We start from the raw sequence: 22,744 nt of genomic DNA on the forward strand, positions 1-22,744 counted from the left end.
AAACTCTCCAGTGATTCTTAGCATTCTAGAATATTATTGATCTTTATGGTCCTGGATCCTGGCTAAGCAGAGAATGAAGGTGCTTCAGATCTGGACAGAAGGCTGAGAACAGAGGCAGATTCAGTAAGAGAAGGAACAGACAGACAGGACACTGTAGTTGGATCTGCGTGTGGAATGTTTTTGGGAATAGTGGGTTGAGGTATGGCCATGACTGTGGGTAACTAAAGTTAAAAATGGTTCTTAAGGTCTCAAGGGTAATGTGAAGGGACGCTTGAAGTGTGTGAGAGTCAGTTAGACTCCCGATGTACGGATGAATGTCAGTATATGTCTAGTTGGATATTTTCACTATTTATTATTCACAATGGAATACTGTGATACAAGAAAAATAGGATTTGGGTTTTTTGTTTTTTTTTTAGATGTGCCTTTAAATTTATCCCTATGTAATTCAGTTTTAAAGCAGTTTTGTATTTAAGTCAAAAGATCTTTTTTTTTTAAATTGCACTTTATTAACTTATACAAGTAGAGATGATAATTGCTTATGGTGTCTTTGTAAGCCTTTTGAAACATGTCCTCATAAAGGCTTGAGAAAAGGCTCTTTTTTTTTTAACTGAATATACATTATAATGTGAAATATTTACTTAGAAGTATTTATAATAATTGTGGAGAAATTTATAGATATTAGAACTTTTTTTCAAGTTTTGTTTTTTAATTTAGGGAAAAATGGCTCTGCCTTGACTGATGTTTTCTTTTTAGTAAATAATAAAAACAATGACTTTTTTAAAATTTGAAATTATACATTTAATACATAATAGTTCTAATATTTTTATTTTCAGATTGATGACACAGATGCTATGGAAGATGTACATTCTCTGCTTACTGATGTTCCTCCTCCTTCAGGTGAACAGAAAAAAACTTACTTTTGAGATGAGACTAGTTTTATATATCAATATTTTAGTTCATAAATTATTATAGTACTAACTTTATTTTAAAGGCTTTATCAGTGTCACATCCTGTCATGTACTTTGCTGCTCCAAGGCTAAAAACCATAGTTTAAAAATATTTATGTTAGTGGTGGGGGGTGGGAGGGATGGGGTGGCTGGTTGATAGACACTGGGGAGGGTATGTGCTATGGTGAGCGCTGTGAATTGTGTAAGACTGATGAATCAGACCTGTACCTCTGAAACAAATAATACATTATATGTTAAAAAAAAAAGAGAGAGAGAAGATAGTAGGAAGGGAAAAATGAAGGGGGGGAATTGGAGGGGGAGATGAACCATAGAGACTGTAGACTCTGAGAAACAAACTGAGGGTTCTAGAGGGGAGGGGGTTGGGGGGATGGGTTGGTCTGGTGATGGGTAATAAGGGGGGGCACGTATTGAATGGAGCACTGGGTGTTATACGCAAACAATGAATTGTGGAACACTACATCAAAAACTAATGATGTATGGTGATTAACATAACATAATAAAATAAAATTAAAAAATATATTTATGTTAGAACTTAGGTGAACTGAGGGGGCGCCTGGCTGGCTCAGTAGAGCATGTGACTCTTGATCTTGGGATTGTAATTTCGAGCCCCATGTTAGGTGTAGAGATCACTAAAAACTTAAAATCTTAAAAAAAAAAAAAGTAGGTGAACTAGATTTTTTTTTTTTTAAAGATTTATTTTATTTATTTGAGAGAGAGAGCTCACCTGCACGAGCAGGAGGAGGGGCAGAGAGGGAAAGGGAGAGGATCTCAAGCAGACTTCCCACTGAGCACAGAGCCTGTGGGGCTTGATCTCCCAGGACCCTGAGATCATGACCAGAGCTGAAATCAAGAATCAGATGCTTAACTGACTTGAGCCACCCAGGTGCTCCTAGGTGAACTGATTTTTAATCCTTTTATGTTCATACATTTAAAAAAAAACCCAAACTGATAATTTGTTAAGATGGTCTAAAGCTTACTGAAGGTGTAGTGTTTTAGAAAAAAAGAATAAATAGATCTTATAGTTAGAATTCCATGTAATAAGTGAAAAATGTTATTCTTTAACATAAAAATAGATGAAATATTATCAAATAGTTTAACTATGATTTATTTTGACAGGCTTTTATAGTTGTAATACAGAAATTATGCCTGGTATAAATAACTGGACATCTGAAATACAGGTAAACCTTTCATAATTTTAAGCAAATACAACATAATGTGATTTTAGCAAGTTCCTTCTTAATATGTTTTCTCTTTGACCACCTTATTGCAACTAAAATGTTAGCCTTTTTCATACCACATTATTTATTACTCATTATTTGGCAGTTTTATCAACTGTTACAGTATTTAGTTAAAAATAATAAAATGACATGCTGTTATATCTCCCCATATTTAGATGTTCACATCAGTAAGAGTAATCCGATTAAGCAGCCTTAACCTGACTAATCAAGCCCTTAATAAGAACTTTAATGATCTCTGTGAAAATTTGCTCAAGGTAGGAACCTTTTGACTAACTATATTTTAGTTAAATCTCCTAAGAATTATGAAATTAAAAAAGTGTGTATATTATCTGGAGTATCTTACACAGTTGTGGGTTGAATGATTTTTATTTACATATTGTATTAATCTTAACTCTCTCACTGGTAAAATGCTAAAGCTGTCCTCTCCATCTTAATAAGCCACACTATTAAATACATTTTAAGTTATTTCATAATTTTAAGCTTCATAGAAATCTATTGTATATGTGTAAATGAAAAATTTTTTCTTATATTTTTATGACTTATTGATAAATATGATTAAATCTATTGTCTGCTTAAATATTTAAAATAATGTAAGAATACACAAAATAGAAATGGACCAGCTTTGTTTTAATCTTTTAAACTTTTCTTTTGCCATGATATAATGCTCAGTGAAAAATCAGTTTTGAAAAATTTTTAGGGGCGCCTGGGTGGCTCAGTTGGTTAAGCGTCTGCCTTCGGCTCAGGTCATGATCCCAGGGTCCTGGGATCAAGCCCCGCATCGGGCTTCCTGGAACTCCGCGGGAAGCCTTCTTCTCCCTCTCCCACTCCCCCTACTTGTGTTCCCTCTCTCGCTGTGTCTCTCTCTGTCAAATAAATAAATAAAATCTTTTAAAAAAATTTTTTTTTTTTTTAAATTAAAAGAAGTGATATTACTAATATTTTCTGTTATGTAGAGCCTGTATTTTAAACTGCGGTCTATGATCCCCTGCTGCCTTTGCCATGTAAATTTTACAGTATCTCTGCCTGAAGATGAATTAATACAGGTAATTAAGATTCAGTTTATTATTAAAGAAGATTTCTAGCTTTTATCTGATGTTTTAATATTATAAATCTGCCATAATTGAATAAATATAAAGGATTTTACTTCAAAATATTTTTAAACAAACACTAGAATGAATCAGACCACATATGTTTTATTTTTCTGAACTCTGAATTATCCAAAGGTAGAATCACATTTCTAGCATATATACAATAGGATGTATTCTTATGTGGGATTTCTTCAGTCTCCATATTTTAGAGAAGGTACTTGAGCTCTTTCTGGAATATCTAGGGTTAGGTATATGTGTCAGACTCAGTTGTAGTCTAAATATCTGCAGTTATCTGTAATTCTGGTTGAGAATTTTAACTAGCAAAAGCAGATGAGCCAGTTAATATAAATTGTTCCATTGTACTGAAGATTTTTGAGAAACTTATTTTGTCAGTGATTATTTTGCTAATCAAATTGTTTCTGTAATTCTAGGTTACAGTCACAGCAGTTGCAATAACTTTTGACAAAAATCAGGCTTTACAGACCACAAAAACACATGTTGAAAAGTCACTGCAAAGAGGTAAACCTGTGATGGATGGGAGCATAGTTAATGTTTATCTACAGTTATAGTTAAGTGAAAAAGGTAGATTAAATAAATGACTTGTTTCTTGAAGAAGAGATACTGTCACTTTTTCTGTTTATCTTTTTCAAGATAACTTTGTGGTTGACTTGGTATTTTTCACACGTGAATAGGTGGTTGACTGGTGTTTATTTACATAGAGAATGCTGCTATTTTTTAGACTTAGATTATAACATATTCTGTGGTAATTTAGAGGTTTCTGTCCTAGGATCTCTGGGGAGGTCTTCAAGGCATCTGAGAACCTACTGATGTAGTAAGCACCACGTATTTTTCTTAGGAAAGGTCCTCAGAGTTGTCCTTTATCCAGTAAAAATCTAGGAAGTACCATTTTTAATATATCCCAGAGAAACTCAAATTGTTAAAAATTGCTATGTGTTCTGAAAAAAGGAGAGGGAAATAGTATGCTTTCTAAAATTTAGATACGTAGCAGCTAAATAAAATATTCACGATTAGTCTAAAATTTTTATAGTTGATTACATTCTACATGTAAAGCATTGAATTAATGTTAAATAGAGATGTATTAAACAATTACGTTCAGATATTTATCAAAGAAGATAGAAAATAGCTGGTTTAAGTATCATAGAACCAGTATGGTACAAAGAATAGGATAATAATAGTTGTTACTGAGTTCTTATTATTTGGAAGGCATTGTGCTAAGAGATTTATACTTAGTATATTTTTTCGAAGACTCACTACAGTCCTAGCAGGAAAGATAGCATCTTTCATTATCGTGCAGGTGAAGGATGGGTCTCCATGGGAGAAACCAAGAAGAAAATAACCAGAATAAATTGGATTTGGGGAAATATATATTTTATCCCAGATTCTTAATTTAAAAAAATTAATACTAGATCATTACTAAATAACCAGTGTTTTTCTTGCCTCTCAAGCCTCTACAGATAATGAAGAACTTCTGCAGTTTCCACTGGAGCTCTGTTCAGATTCACTTCCTTCTCATCCTTTTCCACCAGCTAAAGGTTGGTTAAGTGAGGGAAATGCAAACACAAATCCTAGTTTCTAGTTCCTTTTACTTCTTCATCGTAGGCAGTTTTACTTAATCTTGAGATGAAGATTTATTCTTCATTCCCTCATTGTCTATTTCTTCATGTTCATACAGGGGAGAGAGTAATAATTCCTTTTATTTTAATTTCTCAGGTAATCTTATCATAAATTATTAAGGTTTAAGGAGCATCATGTGATGTTCCATTCTTATACTTCAAATGTATTAAAATTTTATTTTCAGAGATCTGGATTTCCCAAAGTAACTATTCACACGTGATATATTGATACTTATATCTGGTAAGGTTTTTCCGGCCACAATAGAAATTTTACAAAAATTTTTAGATTTTTATAGACAACAAAATACTGATTTTCTTCAGAAGAAATGTGGAGAGAGGTTTGGGTTTGGGTAGTACAAATGAGAAAGGGATGAGCTGTCTTTTGAGTGTCTTGGTTATTATTGAGGAACATTGTTATGTACTTAAAAGATACTGCCATATTTTCAAATGCAAAATGATAGTCTCTTAACTTAATAGCAGTTAAATCTACCTAGATCTGTACTAATGGGAGGTAGTATTTTCTATTTCTCTTCTGATTTCAGGGCAATTTTTATTATACGAATTTTCAGAATTACTATACCTTATTTCGTAGCATTAGTTATGATACAGAATAGTTTTATATTCACATTGCATCTATGTCAATAGAATCTTTACTAAATTAGTGCAAAGCCTGTTTATGTATGTAGGTAAATAGATCTTGTCTCATATTTTGAAAATGAAAAGATAAGCTACTTTCAGATTCTGAACTTTCTAACATGGTAACTGTGGTCTTCTTTCTTTTTTTATCTAAACTAAAATTCTAATTTAGAACTCGATAGAGAATTTTAGCATAATTGAACTCCTTGAAAGAACAGAGAGGAAAAAATCAAATCCAAAGATAATTTGAGTTCAGATTTATAAATTAAATACAGCTTCCAGAACAAAAAGAACTGTGAAGAATCTTCCTTAGAACTGGGTAGACAGAATTTTTTTAAAAAACACCTACTTTATACAGAAACTTGTATTTAACGTAAGGTTAATTCCAAATCAGTTTTAGGTGTTGTTTCGTTTGTCCTTACCCTGCAATGGAAGGGGTACAATGTGGAGGGGGGACCAAAACCAAAAATCTAATCAGCAACAACAAAAAGATTTGATCAGTTGCTAATATATAGGTATATATATTTATGCAGATCGGGTCCCTATTAGCTCACTTTTACCTTGTTAATCATTACTGATTTCTGCAGAAGATTGGATTTAAATTCTGTAAATTTGTCATATCTACATTGATACCTTGCAGTTTCTGCATTAGCTTTCAAAATGTTTTCAAAGGTCATTAGAATTCGTGCTTGTGGGTCATTAGTCTATTTTGTACAAATGATACTCTGAACTGAAGAACAACAAAAGAAGAATTTGAGTAGAGTAAGCCCTATCTGAGCAGTACTTAAAATATTGCAATTTATTTTGTAGTGTGGAGAGGGGCCATAAAGTGGAGTAATAAAGTAGCAGACCTCGATTCTCTTCTCAGTTCTGCTACTGATAGTGTGAGAACTTGGCCCAGTAACCTCTAATAAGCCAGTTAAGCCTCAGTTCCTCATCTGTAAAGTGTGAAAAGATTTTCTCTCTACCCTTTAAAATTCTGATTCCTTGGGTTTCTGTGGTTTATGGTTTTTCAATAATTAACATGTTTCTATTAAAAACAAATCAAAAGCCAATTAATCAAAATCAAAAGCTAGTGTTACATTCAAAATTTCCAAATAGCTTCAAATCTGTTAAACCAGTAATTTTTAAACTCTGCTTCTCCAAAAGGCAGGGTGGGAAGGGAGCTGAGGGGAGAGTGGAGGAGTGAGAGGATGGGTCTCTGGACCCCCTTCCTGCCCTTGAAATAGAGCAGCTTTGATTCAGTATGCTTTTATTTATTGATTTTCTTATGTGATTTTGTTGTAAGACAGAGTTCCAAAAAGTTTGAAAACCACTGAATCAGATCGTGCTGCCATCATCATCATTTTCATAGTGTTCAATAGCATTACATCTAATACTAATATATATAAAACTTTTTTACTAAGTATTAACTGCAAAACTTACGTGCTTTTCCTTGAACATTACATTTTAAAATCATCAGTAAACACTAAATAGTTTACCTGTACCTTTTTATAAATAGTTGTGTAAATTGTAGTTTACATTGCATGCTTATTTACTGTCTTTGCTTTCTCAAGTCTTTTCAGGAGGACATGGGCTATCCTAAATATACTTGAAAAAGTTATCACAAAGTATTTTGGAAGATTTGAGGATAGGGGTTTTGAAAAGGTCTGAAAAATGTAATAGAGTGTAATATATGAATGTAGTAATTGAGTATTGTAACATGAAAGGTTTTAAATAGAGAATAGAAATATGTGGCAAAAGTTAAGCTTAGCAATTTAGAAGTAACAAGCAAGAAGAGAGGAAGGTAAGGGTGCTAGGAATAAATGCTCAAAAAATTTCTCTATTTTCTTATATGCAACCACAAGAGGCTTAAAAGTTAACTGCTAATATTGATAAGTAAATAAATGTATAGTTTTTATGGTTTTGTTAGGTCAGTTCGCTAAGCTGATGGAGCTTTTTCCTTTTTTTTAAATTCTGAAAACTTTGAATCCTAATTTATTTTTCACGTTCTTATTACAAATTTGGTGATTTATTAAAATTTTTCTTTTATGTTGACAGTAGTTTCAAGAGCTAAGCACAGTATATATTAATACTTCCATCTTTTAACTTGTAGATAAACCTTTCTGATAATTATCTTTTTATGTTACTGAAGATGAGTGAATATTATGTGAAGAAAAGATGCTTCAATTACATGTATTCTAATTCACTGTGTAGAGTAAGCCTGGGCCTGAATTGTCCATCCATGTTCAATTTTTTCCTTTCATCCTTGGTTATATTTAGTTTCGTTTCTCAAGGTAACAAGATAGTTTGATGTTGGTTTGGTTACCTTGCTCTAAGTATTTGATTTTTCTGATTTGAAATATTAAAAGGTGCTGAGCCTGAGTAATTTCTTCCAGGAAATTATCATGTGAAGGTCATCAAAATTCTTGATGAATACTAAGGAAAATAGATGATTGGCATCAATGTAAATTACTTATATGAGGCTGTATTATGAGAAAAAGGAGGTATAACAAACTTTTTACACCACTCCCATGATGTTTTTTCTTCATCATTAATGTCTGTACGTTAGTTTTCTGAATATTTACTACTTTACTCTGAAATGGTTTTAAGAGACTTTAAAAAAAAATGTTATCAAGGGATAGAGCAAATACAGTGAAAGTGGAGAATCTGAGTGACAGTAAGTAATCTGGGTGAAAAGTAAAAAAAAAATAAGATTTGTTTTACAGACTGTAGTTGATCTCAAAAATTTCATATGCATGTAGTTTTTATAGAAGGTTAGCATATTATTTTTGATACATGTCTAAAGACCTAAATCTCAATATCTTAGATACCATACTGTGGGGCTTAAGATCTTAGATAAATGTGTGTGAATCATGTGCCACTATAAATATTTCAAGTACTTTATAAGTTCAATCTATAATAGGATAATAGTTTTTTAAAATTAAAATTCTGAGAGTTTAAGCCTTTAAAAAGGTTTAATTAAGTCAATTTGGTTTTTATATACTGTTGGGTGAAACTGTATAGAAGAAAAGTCTTTTATACCAACTTTGTTCCTGCTTTCGTTTTGCTTTATGCTGGAGTGATAGCCTCACGTTCAATGGCATAATAGGCTGGCAGGAGTACTCTTTTCATTAAGCAGCTGCCGATTAATGTGACAAGCATAGGCCAAAATCTGGATTTCAGTATAAAAATAAAACCCTCAATACATTGTACTCCATAATTAGGTATCACATTTGAAGTTTTGTTATCTTTATTTTTATTGAGGCTATAAGGGCTATTTTTTTGTTAAGCCAAATTTGATTCTAAAAGGTAGTTTAATTTTTTAAATTTAATGACTTGCCTTACATTTTTTAAGCTAGTGATTAGAAATATAAACCTATAAAAACTACAAGAGTTAGCTTTTATTTTATCCTGCCAATGAATGGTTCTAAATTCTTAACAACTATTACACAATTCTTTGCACAAACTAAAAATATCTTTATGTATTAACAATTCATTGCATGTCTGTTTTTTCTCTCTTTTTAAAATGTATTTTATTGGGGCGCCTGGGTGGCTCAGTCGGTTAAGCGTCTGCCTTTGGCTCAGGTCATGGTCCCGGAGTCCCGGGATCGAGCTCCGCATCGGGCTCCCTGCTCAGCGGGAGGCCTGCTTCTCCCTCTCCCACTTCCCCTGCTTGTGTTCCCTCTCTCGCTGTCTCTCTCTCTCTCTGTCAAATAAATAAATAAAATCTTTAAAGAAAAGGGGGGGGGGCATCTGCCTTTGGCTCGGGTCATGATCCTGGGGTCCTGGGATTGAGCCCCACATTGGGCTCCCTGGTCCGCGGGAAGCCTGCTTCTCCCTCTCCCACTCCCCCTGCTTGTGTTTCCTTTCTCGCTGTGTCTCTCTCTGTCAAATAAATAAATAAAATCTTTAAAAAAACAAAACAAAACATAAAATGTATTTTTTCATTATGACCAAATGGTAGCAAAAATAAAAAGTGCTGAAGTTCTCCATGTTATTGATGTCCCCAACAATTAGTAAGAAGAAAGGAGAGAGATGCTGAGGGGAAGGAGATTGAAGGGAAAATAAAGTAAGGAGTGGAAAACGTATGAGAAACTTATCCCAGACATGGGAAGGAAGGAAGGAAAGAGAAAATTGATGGAGGAGTAGAGATAAGCAATCTTTGCTTCTTCAAGGCAGCTTGAATTCAGTGAAATCCAGAGTCTGAGGAAGGGGGAGTAAGCAACAAAGAAAATTGAATTGGGTTACTCACGAAAATTGGCGTTGTTTGGAAGAGAAAATCTGAAGGGTACGAGGGAGGGGAGAAGTGGATGCCTGGAAACAGAGGCAGGAAAATAGAAGATGGGGATTGAAGAAAAGTGGTTTAGGCTGTTGTACACCTTTAGCTGGAAGCTTTAATGACGCAAATGGAGAAGCTAATTGTGTTTGTCATCTAATGTATGTATTGTGATGGTAGTTGAGTTTTTCCCCTTAGTGGGCTATGCAGATTGAAGCTATTTATATTTTTCTCTATGCTTTAATAATTTTTAGCTATAATATGGCAATTTCATCATCAATCCACCAATATTTGAATACCATTATGGACAAGGTTTATACACATAATTTGTTTAAGTCCGTCATTAAGCCAGATTTTATAGTTATAGGACATAGCTAATCAGTGCATTATAGATTGATGGAAATGCCAAAAGAGACATAAAACCAAATTTTGATCATAATAACTTAAAACTGAGAATGTTTAGGGACCTGGGTGGCTCAGTCAGTTAAGCGTCTGACTCTTGGTTTCGGTTCAGGTCATGATCTCAGGGTCCTGGGATCGAGCCCCATGTTGGGCTTTGCACTCAGTGAGGAGGCTGCTTGAGATTCTTTCCCCCTCCCCCCATACCCGCTCTCTCTCTCTCTAAAATAAATAAAATCTTTTTAAAAAGTTTAAAATACAAAGCCCAAGAATGTTTTATTTTTTAAATTTTTTTAAAGATTTTATTTATTTGAGAGAGAGAAGCAGACTCCCTGCTGAGCAGGGAGCCAGACATGGGGCTCTATCCCAGGACCCCAGGATCGTGAACTGAGCTGAAGGCAGATGCTTAACCCACTGAGGTGCCCCGTTTATTTTTTAAAAAAACTTTATTTTTAAAAAGATATTTATTTGAGATAGCGCGAGAGAGAGTATGAGCAGGGGGCAGAGGGAGAGAGAAGCAGACTCCCCGCTGAGCAGGGAGCCCAGCTCAGGGCTGGATTCCAGGACCCCTGAGATCACAACCCAAACAGAAGGCAAGCGCGCTTAACCTACTGAGCCACCTAAGTGCGCCCCCCTACCCCCCGCCCCCGAGAATGTTTAAATAACTAAATAAAGTATACATTTTTAAAGACTTCAGATTGCATATGTTTTCTTTTAAGTAGGATCCATGCGCATCATGGGGCTTGAACTCACAACCCCAAGATTAAGAGTTATATGCTGTAGGCACTGAGCCAGCCAGGCGCCCCAGATTACATATATTTTAATCTGCCAGAGAATCTTCAGAAGTTTCAGGAACTTTTTTTAGTTTTAGTAATTTTCTTAAGATGACCAGATAAGATTATCTCAGATATTTTTTAATTATTCAGAACAAAGATGATCTGTAAATTCTAATGATATAAAGTGAACAGCTTGTCAGAGGAGTTAGTGATCAGCGTAGAGTTTTATCATAGCCAGCTGGATACCTTTGTCATTTGTTATGACTATTTAGAAGAATGGAGAAGTCTCAAACGTCAGAAGCACTGGAGCATGTATAATTGAGGGAGGAAGAATCCTTGCCACATTGTTTTCTGTTGGTCATCAATATGCTCATTTCTATTCAACTGCTTTTAACCTAGGTTAGTCCCCCTCCCCACTGATAGGCCTTGTTAAATATTGTTAGAGTATACTAAAAGAATAATAAAATCTTATGTTCCTTTTCCTTGCTGACTTTCTAGGGTTGTTCATTTATAGATAACAGGGTTATCACCTACTGGTGACTTTTTAATGGAGCAAAATAATCATTTTCTTGTATCCAGTGGGAAAGGAAATTGTAAGAGACGTGGGCTGCTGTGTGGCTTGAGACTTTCTGCAGCAAAATGGGGGGAACCTTACATAAAAAGTGTTTGTCTCAAACTCTTCTACATAGATAAGGCTGGCAATGGGCATTAGCTCCTCAACAAAGCCCAAAAGATATTAGTAAGATTTCTAATCCTGAATATGAAATATTTTTTTTTTTTTTTTTTTTTTTAGAGATTACATATGGGTTTATTTCTTTTTCACCATAATTACTAGTGTATCAATGAGCCAGACAGCTAATACCTGCAATACCTTCTGTTTTGAGAAGCCTGTTACCTTGGAAGCCAAACTGTAATTGGAAGAGCAGAGTGACTGAGAATCTGAGGTCATTAGATACCTGAGGTATTCAAATGTCTGAGGTGCCAATGTTCAGCTGTTCCCAGGACCATCTCATTTGGGGCCTTTTCTCTGAGAGAAAAATTAAGATCCTAGCAAACATGTTAGATGAATCTGCTCTCCTTAAGTGAGATAAAAAAAAAAATCATCTATTTTAACCTTTCCCTTAAGCATATCTGCAATTTACAAAGGGAAGAAAAAGAGAGAGAGAAACAGACTCTTAATTATAGAGAACAATCTGATGGTTACCAGTGGGGAGGGGAGTGAAGGGATGGGTTAAATAGATGATGGGGATTAAGGAGTGCCCTTGTAGTGATGAGCACTGGGTGATGTATGGAACTGTTGAATTACTATATTGTGTAATTGAAACTAATATAACACTGTATGTTAACTGGAATGAAAATAAAAACTTAAAAAGAATATCTGCAATTTAAAAACTTTTTTTTTCAGATATTAATTCAAATACATTCATATGTGGAGGCAGGGAAAAGACCCACTTCTCCACCCTTTGTAAAATTTTTTGGGAAAAGTAATAAATGTGCATGGTGAAAAATTCAAATCTTACCAAAAAATCATACAGTCCAAAATCAAACTCCCTTCTCCATTCATTTTCCTTTTCAAGAGGCAACTACCCTCAATCAGCTTTATTGTCTGTCTTTGCAAAGATATTGTTTTTTATTTAAAAAAAAAAAACAAGTATTTTACAGATCATTTTGTACTTTTTTTTCACTTGTTATTTAGGGATGAGAGCAGATACTTTGTACATGTTTAAGCTCTTGTTGTGGACATTTGTCATTAAGTTATACACAGTTGCTGCTGGGGAATTTCATATTACTCAGATAATACTGAGATATAGAAGACAGTTTCACTTTAGTAATTTTCACATTATTTTTTAGCTTTTGCCCCCTGTTCCCTCATTTTAAAAACTTGCACAGAATTCCTAATGCCCACTATATTTTATGTAAGTCTGTACTCTCCAAGTCTGTACTGCATAGGACATAGGAGAGCCCTGGGACTCTGCTGGCATTTGTAAGCTTGGGTAAGCATTTGCTGTCCCAGCTTCTGCACTACAGCCTTTTTCAGTGCTGAACTAGCTGTCCCTAGAGATGTGGTAAGCTTCTGAATGTCAGTTCTGTTCCGGTCTCCTTCCTGTCGGTTCCATCTCCTTCTGGGTTCCAAAGCTCCTCAGGATCCTGAATCAGGGAGGACGTTTTCTTGCCTAGATCTTCAGTCTGAGGGCATGATGGTCAGGGCACATCCATAGCATGGTACCCTCCCAGTCATTTTGTGGATCCTGCCTAGTGATCCTATTTACTCAACAGCCCAGTATTATAAGAGGAATGACAGTCACTATACACTTTCCAGTATTAGCTAGTTGTCACTTGCTTTATAAAAATGGGAAGAGGGGGGAGTATGAGAGATACTCCCATTGCACCCAATTAGCAGAAACCTGTACAAATCTTATCTTTAAAAGGTATAACTTTTATTAAGAATATTACCAAAAGATTAACACATTAAGCAGAGATAAAAATATGTATTTACTTAATTTATAAGTTTAAAAAAAAACTGGGTGACTGAAATTATTCTCAGTTGTTTTTTTTTTAGTTATTTCTAACTCAGCAACACTATTCTTTCAGTTATAAAATTCTTTGAAACAAAAATTCAAATACGCTAATGTAGGTAGAGTCTGAACTTTAAAAAACAGATTATGAAGTTTTTTTTATTAGTGCTGTTTAAATTTGTACAATACTTTAAATAGCGATAATAAAAATACAAAATACTAAGGAAAATTCTGGATGCTCCTTTTACAAGGTTACTGGAAAGGGAGTGATTCCTGTTTGGGATCTAGTTCTATCTGTGGGGAGCACTTTTTAGTTCTATGATGTCTTGATACCACCAGAGGGAGCTGTTGATAGTGAAGTCCCTGAATGAAGGGGGGTTGGCGAGGGGGAGGGTTATGGCTAGTAAGTAAGCAGTTTGTGTTTATCTGTGAGACATAGGTCATTGCCTGGTCTGTAATTTTTAATCTTATTGGCTCCTCCCCCCCCACACACACAAACATTTTCCTTCCATGTTTCATTTCAGATTTTCTTCCTAATACATTGATGCTTTTCTCTGCTCAGTTTTCTCACCCTGCTTTCATCCTACTAACATTTGTTACTATGTTTATATTTTCTCATGTCTATAATGTTTCTGAAACTCTTCTTGTGTTACAGTAACAAGTAGTCTTCCTTGGCATGATATTTATTAACTGAGCTAGTTTTCATAAATCAATAGAAACTGCATTTAAAACCTAAATACTTCTATTTGGTTTGCTTTTTATAATGAAGCCATAAAGATTTCCTCTTATTCATCTGGCTTATAGAGGTATTAACAAACAGCAAAGAAGAGATACTGGCTTGTACTTAGCATTCAAGCTAATGTTGTTCATATTGTCTTATTAGAACACCTGGAGAGTGCAAGTTCTAACTCAGGTATACCAGCTGCACAGAGAGGTGAGTTTGTCTAACTAAGCAAATAGTCACCAAAGGTGTGAAATTCTAGTGTGGTGGTGCATAAACATATAGACATTGGAGAAATGCACTGGACAGTGGAATAGACACCAAAATGTGGCTTTATTATAGTTAGAATGTGTCTTTTAAAATATTAATTAAACTAATATTTACATTTTTAGCATTTTAATAGTTTCCCTGTTTCTAAAAATAAAATCTTAGCTCTTTAACATTTTTTAGCTCAGTAATAGTAAAAGCTATTTTTTTTTAAAAAAGGAGAACTTGTTAGACTCCCACCTGCCTCCCCACTCAATGTCATCAGAAGCTTTGTTGCCAAAATCAGATGTGAAAACAGAATATTGACCAAAGTGACCCTTTGGCTTTCCTGTTACTGATGGTAGAAAGAATGTGTTTTAATAAAAGATAAGTCAACTAGTAATTTTTTTAAATGTATTCTTCAGCATTTGATTCTCAATATTTTTTTTGATTTTAAGGTAAAAATAGGGAAGGGAATTATTCACAAAGTTTGAATTGTAAATTAAAGTTACAAAATATAGACAGTTAAAACACTGTAAAGTAAAAAGAATGGGAAATAAAGTTAAAGCAGTGTATGGTCCTTTCATTGATATTTCTGTTAGACCTTGTTTCCATTTCCCCTAAGCGACCACACCACTATGATATCGCCAAAAATGCTCAGCCAGCTAATTGAGAACTTGGTTTTGGACAAATCAGTGTCTAAAGCTTGACTCTCTACTATCTCTCATATCTGACTTGAAAAGGACCATTCTTTTTCTAAGTTACAGTTAAATTACATCATCAGAAGGAGTGTTATGACGAGTAAGAGACGTCATCCATATTTTTTCTTTGTTTTTTCTTTTGTTTTCTGTCTGTGTTTTCAGCAACGTCAGTTGATTACAGTTCCTTTGCAGACAGATGCAGCAGCTGGATAGAGCTCATTAAACTGAAAGCTCAGACCATAAGGCGCGGATCAATTAAGACAAGTAGGCGGATGTTTCTACCACATTATGATCTGAGAAGCATATCCCTGATTTCCCAGTGGTGAAGGCTAGACCTTACTATCCAGTAATAACATTGCCAATCAATCATGTATTGGAGTGTGAAAGCTGCAGACTCTAATGGTCACTTAGCAAAAGTTATTGAAGGGCCTTTAGATTTGTTCATTTTAACTGTACAATTGTTTTTAAAATTTTACTTTTTGTGAAGGTATTCTTAAAAGTGTATAAATAGATATTATATCCTTCTACTGGAAGGAAATTATGAGCTCTCTTATTGAAGAGACATTCTTCCAGGACCCAAGCTACTATGTAGTAGATGGCATCTGTTAGTTTACTAAGAGTGATATCCAAAGGGCTAAAAGAATGAGGTATTTCTGAATAGAAAGTAGTTAATTCTTATCTCACTGCTAGAATCAGCATCATTACTTACATGCTCTTTATACTCCATGTGTTTTGGTAGACTCTGAGGTAAATGTATTTGAGTGAAAGAATTTACATTAAAAAGGAAGAAACGATGTTTTAGAGGAAAGATCACAGGATATGGAACCAGCCAGATCTGGTTTGGGATCCTAGAAGTGTCATTTTAATAGCTTTGTGACCTTGGACAAGTTATTTAACTTCTCTGAGCCTCAGTTTCCTCATGTGTAAAATGGGGATAATAATACCTATGTTGCTGCGTTGTTGTAAGGATTAGATATATATACATATATATGTCTGGCTTATGTTAGGTACTTGTCAAGTGGTAGCTATTTTTATGTTACTTTATATAACAATCAGCTTTTAGACAGCCAAGGTCATTTGTTAAGTTTTTAAAATTATGAGTTTGATCAAAGAGGTTCGGAGAAGAAACCTATTACAACTAGTTAACATAAGGTTTATCTACAAGTTGACAATGATGAAGTCGGCTGAAAAAGATGGAAAAAACTGCACTGGGAAATATAACAACTTTCACACTCTCTTTGTAATAATTTGTTCCTACAGCAGATAATTTTTAATGCTCTCCTGCTTTTTCTTTTTCTTCACTTTATAACGATCATTGTGTGTGTAGCTACACCGCATCAACATTTTCTTTTGCAGGAATGCCATTTTTCTTCCAAAAGAATTCCATTCCAGCATTTCCTCTTAAGTTATTCTTTCCCTCTCTTTTTAATTGCATGCAGTGCATGATAAGTTCTTTACTTTCATGACATGGCTTAGCCTCACAGACAGCTGAATGTTGTCACCACTTATTTGGAAACCTTAGGGAATAATTGAGTTACCAACACCTGATCTTGATGTTTTTTCTTCTTTTTCCAAATTTAGCTGTGACAGTTGAAAAAGCAAGTCCTATGGGTGAAGGAAATTTCCGGAACCGTTCAACTCCACCTTGTGCAAATACTACAGTTGGGGTTGTTAAGATGACACCTCTTTCTTTTATTCCTGGAGCAAAAATAACTAAATATCTTGGGATAATTAACATGTTTTTTATTCGGGAAACCACTTCTCTTCGTGAGGTAATTTTATAACATTGTTTTTATGAATTTTCTGATTGAAGACATCAGTAACAAAACCAGACAAATTCCAGATTGTTATTTTTTGCCAAAGTAATCACACATGCGTGCGCATACCCACACCTTTTTGTTTTGTTTTGTTTTCAATAACCTGTATGGATTGATTCTAGATTAGACTTACTAAATTTCATATAGCACCTAGTATTATCACAAGAGTTATGTTGGATTTAATTTCATTTATTATTAGAAATCCCAGATCCTTATCATATGATAAATAAAACAAGTAAATTGATCTATGTTTGATTAGAGATTTGAAACAGCCTGAAAGAACAGCTTAGTTTGCTCAGTTATTTGTCTGAGATATATTTAAATAACAGGTTTTTTTTTAGATTTTATTTATTTATTTGAGAGAGAGAATGAGATAGAGAGAGCATGAGAGGGGGGAGGGTCAGAGGGAGAAGCAGCCTCCCTGCTGAACAGGGAGCCCGATGCGGGACTCGATCCTGGGACTCCAGGATCATGACCTAAGCCGAAGGCAGTCGCTTAACCAACTGAGCCACCCAGGCGCCCCTGAATAACAGTTTTTAAGGCCTTACATTTAGAAATCATAAGGGACTATATTATAGATAGATGTCTGTGGGGATAGTTTATCATTTTCTCTCCCTGAAAAAGAATGCGGCTGCTCATTTTATTCCCACCTCTCCAAAAGTACATGAGAATGCCGTTTATTCAAATTCTTACCTCATACTGTATAACCGTAGTTATAAATGTTTTGATGTGGTCAAATTTAAGAATTACAGTCAGCCTATTATATCTTTAATTACACAGGAATTTAAATTCAAGAAAAAAATTATATTGTGTCTTACATTATGAAATAAGGCTAGAGCAAATTAATATTGTGAATAGGGAAATTTTTTATTGAATAGGTATGAAACCCAGTAAACTCTTGAGCAGTTTGTATTTTTTAAAGTGTGTGCATTATAAAGATGACTTAACTATGCTTTTTTCCCATTGTCTCACCATCAGTGTTTCTATACTTTCTTAGAAATAATAGCCCTCATGCTATTTTTTTAAGTAGGCTCCATATGGGGTTTGAACTCATGACCCTGAGATCAAGATCTGAGCTGAGATCAAGAGTTGGACTTTTAACCCCCTAAGCCACCCAGGCACCCCAGCCCTCATACTATTTTTTAATATCATGCTCACCATCCTGTACCTGGCACAGTGCCTGGCAGAGTAGACATAGTTATTTTTGTGTAAATGAAGGAATGACTTCTGACAGATTGGTTAGATGTTTCCTTTATGATACATTAGGTTTTAAAGCATATTCTAATTGTGTTGAGATGGAAAAGACACTTAATATATTCTCAAAACCCTTTTTAATACAGAATTAAAATAGGTGACACTTTTAAGCCCATTTAAGTTTGACAAAATTGGGTGTGAGAAGCTGGTATAGATTGGTGAATTAACTTTCCAGTTGCTCTTAATAGTACATGGATATTGCATTATTGTAGTCCATAAAATTTTATTTCCTAAGTGCCTTCTCTACTGCTTAAGCAGCCATACCCCAAAATGTTGCTTCATAGTAGATTTCCTTTCAACAGAGAATTATAATATTAACTGGATGGCATAATATCCCAAATTTATTCATTGCTTGATAAGTTATTTGCTTTCTATTTTGTAATCTTCTAAGAATTACCCCTCTGTAGTCTTTGGTACTCTGCCATCAGAATTTCGAGATTTAAAAGGCAGGAGGAAAACAGATACAAGTAAAAGAAAAAAAATGTGCTGAGCTATGACTGAGTTGGAGGTAGGCTGAAATACCTCAATTCCTTAATTATAAAGAGCTACCTTTATATGTAGGATCTATATATAGGATCCCCTGGCTTTTTAGTAAGGTGTGATCTGGTCAAATGTTTTTTTTTTAACAGTGCATTAAATTTTGCCCTTAACTTCTAGTTTAAAGTTGGAAATTTCTTCCTTGACTGTAAATAACCTCCAGTAGAATTCATGGAAAACTTAGGTTCTAAAGCATTTTAGGCTCTCTGCTAGACTTTGGTTTCTGTTTTATTTTTGAATACTGAAAACATTCCCTAAACTATTGGATTTCATTTCCTAACAAATATGTATGGAATGCTTAGTGTGTGCACCTATTGAACTAGGTGTTAGCATATAGTTATGAGCAAAACAGATGGCAGTCTCTGGCCTGATGGAATTTACAGTCTAGTGAAACAGAGCATGGTGAACATGCAACAAATAATCATGTAACTAATGTATTACTAGTGATAGTAATATAAAGAAATACAACAGAGGCTATCAGAGAATTCAACTGGGGAACTTAATTTAGATCTGATAGTTAGGGAACATTTCTCTGAGAAAGTTACATATAAACAGGGACCTGAAGAATTGAGTAAGAGTTATCCTGGTGGAAAATTGGGTGAGGAACCTTCAGAAACAGCATGTACAGCATGGACCTGAGGCAGGAAAAGTGCTTGATAGGTTTGAGAAACTGATAAAAAGGCAAGTGTACTTGGAACATGCTTCAGAATGGGAGAGATGGAGAGCAGAGCAGTTTTATTGTTTATATTTACCTTCAATTTCTGTGAGTGATAGGAATGATTTGATGGAGATGTTGACGTTGGAGAAACAGTTTGAATTCTTGCTCTGCCATTTTTTATTACCTATGTGGTCATAGTCATGGGCATATGACACATTCTCTGACATCAGTTTCATCATCTGTGAAGTAAGGATATTAATCCCCATCACAGACATGTGTTCAGTAAAGGTTTGTTTGTTCATTCATGTAACAAATCCCTGTTATGAGGGAAATTAAAATGATCCATCCATTATATTAAGATTATTTAAGATTTTTAGTATATATATTTTTGGCATTTTATATACATTCATGTCTACAGTTTGATTTTCTTTCATATTATTTTCTAGGAAGGAGGAGTCAGTGGTTTTCTCCATGCTTTTATTGCTGAAGTGTTTGCAATGGTGAGAGCTCATGTTGCTGCATTAGGAGGGAATGCTGTTGTCTCCTACATAATGAAGCAGTGTGTCTTCATGGAGAATCCAAATAAAAACCAGGTGAGATGTAGTCAAAAACTTCTTTTGGGGGAACCTGAGGATTTCCCTCCCCTATGGCTTTCCCATCTCCCACCCTCCCCCAACCTCCACCAAAGAGAATTGCTCTTCAGAACTTTTTGTTTCTAGATGCTTGAAACATGTTTTAACAAATATATTAATAACCATAGTCATATATAGATCAGATGCTGTTTTCACATCTGGGTATTCTTAAATACCTCTGGAAGTTTAGCTCCTAAGTTACTGTGAGAGACAACCTTTAGTTTGGACTATGATCTATCTAGTTCTAATCGCCGTAATGGTACGTAGTGGTACGTCCCGATTATTATCCCTAATAAATACTTCTGTTAGTGGGGGCAAAGAATTGTTGCTTAGGATTAATTTTAGAATAAATTCCTTTTATCAGTATTGTTCATATAATAGCTCACTTAGAATTGTTAAAGTTTCCTTTAAAAAATTTAATTCTATCAGTGGGGTTTTTTTGAGTTTCCTTTCTTGTGAGTTGCCTTCCTTTTTTTCCCTTTGTTCATTTTTCTGTTGGGTTGTCTATCTTTTCCAAGTGACTTAAAAGCCTGTGCTTTTTCAGCTATGTAGCACTGGCCCTAAAATAACAGAAAATTATGAGCAGATTGTTGGGTTGGTGATTGAACATTTCCTGTTGTTTGTATAGGCACAGTGTCTTATAAATGTAAGTGGTGATGCAGTGGTTTTTGTTCGTGAATCTGAATTAGAAGTGGTGTCAACTCAGCAGCCTACTACCAACTGCCCCCCATCATGTGCTGGAGGAGAAGTTACAACCTGAAGTAAATCAGAAAGAGCTCAACTCAATGAAATCCTTCTGTCTCCATTGTTTTGTCTTTAATTATCTTACTGGACTTTTAAAAATGAACTTAATTTGAGATAATTAAGAAAGAATTCGTACATTATGGGTAGATTTGATTTATCTGGAATCTCTTGGAGGCATGAGAATTCTCAAATCCTGATGTTTTGTTTGCCAGTCCTAGTCAGGCCCTATGGAATCTTGACTCCTCACTAAGTTCAGATAGATTTCTCAGAGAACTGTAGCAGAGATGGAAGTTATTGGTAATTTATGTTGACTTAAATAAAATCATACTTAGAAATAAAATGGTCAAATTATCAAAATTATAATAGCTATCCTAGTGTAATTGAGAGAAACTAAGAAATTTACAAATTGTCAATGAATAAAAAAATCTGATTTGAGGAATGTGTGAGAAAATGCAGAAAAGTTTGAGAACACTATGTGGGTTTCCTAATATGTTTTATTTTGAGAACACTGAATTTGGAATTTGGTAACAACCGAAAGGAAGAGTGCTTCAGCCATCTTTTAAAAAGAAGTTAAAATTCTGCAACTTGTATCCATACTGTGTCCTAACTACTGTAAAAGAAAAAGTAATTTATTAGAGCCAGTGTCCTTCCATTGAAAGTTCTAATAATGTCTGTAAGGAGGGAGGAAAAAACTATGTAATTTTGTAACTGGCCAAATTTTATTAGTGCTTAATTTGTCTAGAAGAGGCTTGGCTTCAACTGGAAGGAAAAGGTCAGTGAATTTTGTTGAAGTAGTTAAGGTATAATTGATCTAGTAGGAGCATAAAATTATTTCTGATAGAATCATACTGCACTCCTACCAAATAAACAGAATTATATCTTAGGGATTTTTGATGGTGAGTTAGATTGTATTTGGCATAGAATTTGGAAATGTAACTTGAATGTAAGTATGCTGCCAAGTGTTGAATGTATACATAGAAATACTTTTTCTGTCAATGCCAAATACCTATTGTAAATGAAGCATACAAAGTACATTCCTCCTTTGCACAATAAAATTTCTTTATAAAACTTATGGTTTTGCTCTTTCAGGATAACAAACTACCCTAAAGATTAGGAGTCATTTCCTTGTTATCACAGGTGTCAATATTTTTCTGTATTTTGTTTATAATTTTATTTTTTAAATAAAAAGTTTATAAACTGGAATGTTGCTAAATCTCTTGTTTGCCTCCTTTGTGTCGTGTGGTACTGCCAGTAGTCTGAAATCGCTTTCCATCTGGTCACCTCCATTCATTCCTGCAGTCAGCAAACATCCGTTGTGTAGCTACTGTAATCCTTGGGGCACTTTCATGGTCTTTGGTCGGTAGGTACTCACATTCAACAACTACTAAATGCCTACTAGATCCCAGGGCGTAGTTTGAGGCAGTGAACAAAACACGCTTAAGTTCCTATGATCACGGAGCTTATCTTCAGTGGCCACACAAGTAAATAATTTGTAAAATGTGCTGTGTGTATGTATATATATATGTGTGTGTATATATATACTATACATACTATTCATATATATGTGCTGTATATATGTTTATGTATTGTGTGTGTGTATATGTATATACACACACTATAACAATTGCTAATGTTAATGTTTACTGAATGCTTACTATATGCCAGGCAGTATAATATATATATATGTATATATATATATAATTTTAAAGATTTTATTTGTCAGAAAGCGAGCATAAGCAGGGGGAACAGCAGCAGAGGGAGAAGCAGTTTCCCCGCTGAGCAGGGAAGCCCGACGCAGGGCTCGATCCCAGGACCCTGAGATCATGACCTGAGCCAAAGGCAGGTGCTTAACCGACTCAGCCACCCAGGCGTCCCTAATAAATGTATTTTTGTATTAACCCTTTTAATCTTTACAGAAACC

At 34.6% G+C, this 22,744-nt stretch overlaps 1 protein-coding gene across 6 annotated transcripts in view; it reads left to right on the plus strand.

Moving 5' to 3' along the window:
- The window catches only part of C2CD5 (C2 calcium dependent domain containing 5), a 101,606-nt gene extending 79,579 nt beyond the window's left edge, over positions 1-22,027 (plus strand). For 2 of the 6 annotated variants that reach the window (XM_044915446.1, XM_021690791.2), the window contains 11 exons: positions 834-897; positions 2,085-2,146; positions 2,362-2,460; positions 3,160-3,249; positions 3,726-3,813; positions 4,761-4,847; positions 14,397-14,447; positions 15,344-15,445; positions 16,763-16,953; positions 19,894-20,040; positions 20,708-22,020. In XM_044915446.1, coding sequence (XP_044771381.1) covers positions 834-897; positions 2,085-2,146; positions 2,362-2,460; positions 3,160-3,249; positions 3,726-3,813; positions 4,761-4,847; positions 14,397-14,447; positions 15,344-15,445; positions 16,763-16,953; positions 19,894-20,040; positions 20,708-20,839 — 1,113 coding nt within the window. In that variant the 3' untranslated portion in view covers positions 20,840-22,020. Of the gene's footprint in view, positions 1-833; positions 898-2,084; positions 2,147-2,361; positions 2,461-3,159; positions 3,250-3,725; positions 3,814-4,760; positions 4,848-14,396; positions 14,448-15,343; positions 15,446-16,762; positions 16,954-19,893; positions 20,041-20,707 lie in introns of all 6 variants that reach the window. The other 4 variants (XM_044915447.1, XM_021690793.2, XM_021690794.2 and 1 more) reach the window with 4 other exon arrangements.
- Positions 22,028-22,744: the final 717 nt, after the last annotated feature.

The sequence above is a fragment of the Neomonachus schauinslandi genome, chromosome 5 (genome assembly GCF_002201575.2).
Source record: "Neomonachus schauinslandi chromosome 5, ASM220157v2, whole genome shotgun sequence".
NCBI lineage: Eukaryota > Metazoa > Chordata > Mammalia > Carnivora > Phocidae > Neomonachus > Neomonachus schauinslandi.